This window comes from Manacus vitellinus, unplaced genomic scaffold (genome assembly GCF_001715985.3).
Source record: "Manacus vitellinus isolate BGI_N305 unplaced genomic scaffold, ASM171598v3 ctg7180002437550_pilon, whole genome shotgun sequence".
NCBI classification, from domain to species: domain Eukaryota; kingdom Metazoa; phylum Chordata; class Aves; order Passeriformes; family Pipridae; genus Manacus; species Manacus vitellinus.
Window position 1 is genome coordinate 1 of NW_021938736.1, and position 5791 is coordinate 5791.

The following is a 5791-nucleotide window of genomic DNA, read 5'->3' on the forward strand; positions in this document are numbered from 1 at the left end:
AAGTCCAGGCAATTGCAGAGGGGGGTGGAGAGAGAAACAGGGAATGCCAGGCACTTCCAGAGGGGGACACAGGGAATGCCGGGAACTTCCAGAGGGGGACACAGGGAGTTCCTAGTTCTTCCAGAGGGGGACACAGGGAGTTCCAGGTACTTCCAGAGGGGCAAACAGGGAATTCCAGGTACTTCCAGAGGGGGAAGTGAGGAATTCCTGTTTTTTCCAGAGGGGGACACAGGGAATTCCAGGCACTTCCAGAGGGGGTTTGGAGAGAGAAACAAGGAATTCCAGCCCCAACCGCCTGGAATTCTCGGCTGGAGCCCCCCCAAGCTCTGCCCCCCTCCCTTGCCCAGGTGTCCCTGGAGCTCAATCCCGGCTGGAATGACTCCCTCTGCCCCCCTTCCTTCCCCCCCAGGTGTCCCTGGAGCTCAATCCCGGCTGGAATGTCTCTCTTTCCCCCCCCAGGTGTCCGTGGAGCTCAATCCCAGCTGGAATGTCTCCCTTTCCCCCCCAGGTGTCCCTGGAGCTCAATCCCAGCTGGAATGTCTCTCTTTCCCCCCCCCCAGGTGTCCCTGGAGCTCAATCCCGGCTGGAATGCCCCCTTTCCCCCCTTCCTTACCCCCAGGTTGTCCCTGGGAGCTCAAATCCCGCTGAAGAATGTCTCTCTTTCCCCCCCAGTGTCCCTGAGCTCAATCCCGGCGTGGAATGTCTCTCTTTCCCCCCCCGTTTGTCCCTGGAGGCGCAATCCTGGCTTGGAATGTCTCCCTTTCCCCCCCCAGGTGTCCGTGGAGCTCAATCCCGGCTGGAATGTCTCTCTTTCCCCCCCCAGGTGTCCCTGGAGCTCAATCCCAGCTGGAATGTCTCTCTTTCCCCCCCCAGGTGTCCGTGGAGCTCAATCCCGGCTGGAATGACTCCCTCTGCCCCCCTTCCTTCCCCCCCAGGTGTCCGTGGAGCTCAATCCCGGCTGGAATGGCTCTCTGTGGAACGGCTCCTGGGTGAACGTGGTTCACGTGCGTGCGCAGGGCCCCCTGGCCACGCTGCACATGGTGTGGAGCAGCCTGGGCGCTCCCTCCGTGCTCCTCGTGGCCTCGGGGAGCCCCCAGAGCCGCCTGGCCATCGACTGGGCCCGGCTGCTGTCCCCGGAGCCCGCGGGGGCCCTGCGGATCCACCCCCCCGGCAGCGTCTCCTACGCCGGGGCCGTCGCCTTCACCAGGGTACGGGGCACGGCCCGGCCTGGCCCCACACCTGACCCCAATCCTGACCCAAACCTGCCCTAACCCTGCCCCAATCCTGACCCAAACCTGCCCCAAACCTGACCCAAACACCCCACACCTGACCCTAATCCTGACCCAAACCTGCCCCTAATCCTCCCCCAATCCTGCCCCAAATTACCCCAAACCTGACCCCAATCCTGACCCAAACCTGCCCCAAACCTGCCCTAAACCTGCCCCTAATCCTGACCCAAACCTGCCCCAACCCTGACCCAGACCTGCCCCCAATCCTGCCCCAAATTACCCCAGACCTGCCTCGAATCACCCCAATCCTGCCCCAAACCTGACCCAAACCTGCCCCTAATCCTGTCCCAAATTACCCCAAACCTGACCCAAATCCTGCCCCAAATCACCCCAGACCTGCCCCTAATCACCCCAGACCTGCCCTAAACCTGCCCCAAATCGCCCCTAATCCTACCTCAAACCTGACCCAATCCTGACCCAAACCTGCCCCAACTCACCCCAATCCTACCCTGAACCTGTCCCTAATCCTGCCCCAAACCTGCCCCAAATCACCCCAGTCCTGCCCCAGAATGTTGGGTTTTACTCAAATGTCCTAAATCTGCACAAAACCACCCCAAAACTTGCCCTAAATCACCCCAGGCCTGCCCCAAAACACCCCAAATCTACCCAAAATATTCCAGTCTCACTGGACTCTACTCAAATATCCCAAACCTGCCCCAAAATGCCACAAACCTGCCCTAAATCACCTCAAACCTGCCCTAAACTGCCCCAAATTTGCTCTAAATCGCACCAAACTGCCCCAAAATATTCCAGTCACGCTGGGCTCTACTCAAATATCCCAAACTTGCCCCAAATTTGCCCCCAAATGCCCCAAACCTGCCCCCAAATGCCCCAGACCTTCCCTAAATTGCCCCAAACCTGCCCCAAAATGCTCCAGATCTGCCCTAATTCACCCCAAACCTGCCCCAAAATGTTCCAGTCACTCTGGGCTTTACTCAAATGTCCCAAAACTTGGCCTGAACTGCTCCAAACCTGACCAAAGTTGCCTCAAAAGTGCCTCAAAATATTTCAGTCACACTGGGCTTTACTCAGATGTCCCAAATCTGCACTAAACCTCCCCAAAACTTGCCCTAAACTGCCCCAAACGTGCCCTAAATCACCCCAAACCTGCCCCAAAATATTCCATTTGCACTGGACTTTACTCAAATGTCCCAAATTTGCCCTAAACTCCCCTAAACTTGCCCTAAATTGCCCCAAACCTGCCCCAAAATATTCCAGTCGCGCTGGGCTCTACTCAAATATCCCACACTTGCCCTAAATGCCCCAAAACTTGCCATAAATTGCCCCCAAATGCTCCAAACCTGCCCCAAATTGCCCCAAACTTGCCCTAAACTGCCTCAAACTTGCCCTAAATAGCCCTAAACCTGCCCCAAAATATTCCACTCATGCTGGACTTTACTCAAATGTCCCAAACTTGCCCCAAACCTGCCCCAAAACGCCCCAAATTCTTCATTGTCGGTTTCTTAACCCTTAATTCTTTATTCTCTCATTTCCCAATTTCTTAATTCTTTGTCCTTCATTTCTTAATTCTCTATTCTTGATTCCCTAAATTCTTTATTTTTAATTTCTTGATCCTTTATTCTTCATTCCTTAATTCTTTATTTTTAATTCTTCAATCTTTTATTCCCTATTCCTTAATTTCTCAGCATTTAATCCTTAATTCTTTATCCCTAATTATTCTTAATTAATTTCTTTAATCCTTTATCTTTCATTCCTCGATCCTTTATTCCCAGTTCCTAAATTTCTCAGTATTTAATCCTTAATTCTTTATTCCTAATTCTTTATTCTTAGTTAATTTCTTTAATCCTTTATCCTTCATTCCTCGATCCTTTATTCCCAATTCCTTAATTTCTCGGTATTTAATCCTTAACTCTTTATTCCTAATTATTCTTAATTAATCCTTTATCCTTCATTTCTTGATCCTTTATTCCCGATTCCTTAATTTCTCAGTATTTAATCCTTAATTCTTTATTCCTAATTATTCTTAGTTAATTTCTTTAATCCTTTATTCTTCATTCCTCGGTCCTTTATTCCCGATTCCTTAATTTCTCAGCTCCCAATCCTCGATTCTTTATCCCTGATTCTTTATTCCCAATTAATTTCTTTAACTGTTCCCCGTGTCTCCATTTTTTAACAAAATCAGGAATTATTTTAGGGACAAAGGTGGGTTTTCAGGCCCTGTTTTTCCGCAGCTTTTGGAGGAAAAGGCTCCAGGGGAGGGGTTTTTCCCTCCCTACGACCTGGCCGAGTTTTCCTGGGAGAGCTCCAACGGGAGCCTGGATCCGTCGGCGCGGACGTTCCGGCTCCGCGGGAGCCCGGCAGCCGACCCCGGCCCGGCCTTCGCCAACGGCAGCCTGGAATTCCAGGTATTCCGGGGGATGGGAATGCTTCCATGGGGGGAACAGGGAATTCCAGGTATTCCAGGGGAAACAGGGAATGCCACAGGGGAACAGGGAATGCCAGGTATTCCAGGGGATGGGAATGCTTCCAGAGGGGGAACAGGGAATTCCAGAGGGGAAACAGGGAATTCCAGGTATTCCAGGGGCTGGGAATGCTTCTATGGGGGGGAACAGGGAATTCCAGGTATTCCAGGGGAAACAGGGAATTCCACAGGGGAACAGGGAATTCCACAGGGGGAACAGGGAATTCCAGGTATTCCAGGGGAAACAGGGAATGCCAGGTATTCCAGGGGCTGGGAATGCCAGAGGGGAACAGGGAATTCCAGGTATTCCAGGGGAAACAGGGAATTCCACAGGGGGAACAGGGAATTCCAGGTATTCCAGGGGATGGGAATTCCACAGGGGGAACAGGGAATTCCAGGTATTCCACAGGGGATGGGAATGCTTCCAGAGGGGAACAGGGAATTCCAGGTATTCCAGGGGCTGGGAATGCCAGAGGGGAAACAGGGAATTCCAGGTATTCCAGGGGAAACAGGGAATTCCAGAGGGGGAACAGGGAATTCCAGGTATTCCAGGGGCTGGGAATGCTTCCAGAGGGGAACAGGGAATTCCAGGTATTCCAGGGGCTGGGAATGCTTCCAGAGGGGAACAGGGAATTCCAGGTATTCCAGGGGCTGGGAATGCTTCCAGAGGGGAACAGGGAATTCCAGGTATTCCAGGGGCTGGGAATGCTTCCAGAGGGGAACAGGGAATTCCAGGTATTCCAGGGGCTGGGAATGCTTCCAGAGGGGAACAGGGAATTCCAGGTATTCCATAGGGGATGGGAATTCCATAGGGGAAACAGGGAATTCCACAGGGGGAACAGGGAATTCCACAGGGGGAACAGGGAATTCCAGGTATTCCACAGGGGCTGGGAATGCCCACGGTGGGAAACAGGGAATTCCAGAGGGGAAACAGGGAATTCCAGAGGGGAAACAGGGAATTCTGGGTAACTCCGGGTGGGAGAACAGGGAATTCCACAGGGGGAAACAGAGAATTCCAGGTGATTCCAGAGTAGGAACAGGGAATTCCATAGGGGAAACAGGGAATTCCAGAGGGGGAAACAGGGAATTCTGGGTAATTCCACAGGGGGAAACAGGGAATTCCAAAGGGGGAAACAGGGAATTCTGGGTAATTCCAGAAGGAAAACAGGGAATTCCAGAGGGGAAACAGGGAATTCTGGGTAATTCCAGAGGGGAAACAGGGAATTCTGGGTAATTCCAGAAGGAAAACAGGGAATTCCAGAGGGGGGAACAGGGAATTCTGGGTAATTCCAGAGTGGAAACTGGGAATTCCAGGTACTTCCACAAGGGATGGAGGAAGAAACAGGGAATTCCAAGTATTTGCAGAGGGGGAATGGAGGGGGAAACAGGGAATTCCAGGCACTTCCAGAGAGAAAAACAGGGAATTCCAGGGAATTCCAGAGGAGGAAACATGGAATTCCAGAGGGAAAAACGGGGAATTCCAGGTAATTCCAGAGGAGGAAACATGGAATTCCAGAGGGGGAAACAGGGAATACCACATACTTCGAGGGAGTTGGAGGGGGAAACAGGGAATTCTGGGTAATTCCAGAGGGGGAAACAGGGAATTCTGGGTATTTCCCCACACCTGTGTGATTTTTCCCAGTCATTCCTCTCTCCCTGTTGTTTTTGGGGGTCTCTCCCTGATTTGGGGTCCCTCCCTGACTCTGGGGGGTCCCTCCCTGACTTTGGGGTCCCTCCCTGACTTTGGGGTCTCTCCTTGATTTTGGGGTCTCTCCCTGTTGTTTTTGGGGGTCTCTCCCTGATTTGGGGTCCCTCTCTAATTTGGGGTCTCTCCCAGGTCCGTGCCCTCCCCTCCCCGGGTCGCTCAGGGGTCCCCCCCGGGCTCCCCTTTGTCCCTGGGGGGTGTGAGCTGCAGTTCCAGCTCTCGGGGGTCTCTCCCCGTTATTTTTGGGGTCTCTCCCTGATTTGGGGTCTCTCCCAGGTCCGTGCCCTCCCCTCCCCGGGTCGCTCAGGGGTCCCCCCCGGGCTCCCCTTTGTCCCCGGGGGGTGTGAGCTGCAGTTCCAGCTCTCGGGGGTCTCT

General features: G+C 53.1%; 1 protein-coding gene across 1 annotated transcript; it reads left to right on the forward strand.

Annotated features, from left to right (window-relative positions):
- Nucleotides 1–379: 379 nt before the first annotated feature.
- On the forward strand, nucleotides 380–3655 carry GLMP (glycosylated lysosomal membrane protein; the record flags this gene model as incomplete). Its single annotated transcript, XM_029959145.1, has 3 exons — nucleotides 380–409; nucleotides 936–1208; nucleotides 3482–3655. Coding segments are annotated over 3 exons (477 nt in total), but the record flags the coding sequence as incomplete, so codon positions are not given.
- Between the last annotated feature and the right edge of the window lie 2136 nt (nucleotides 3656–5791).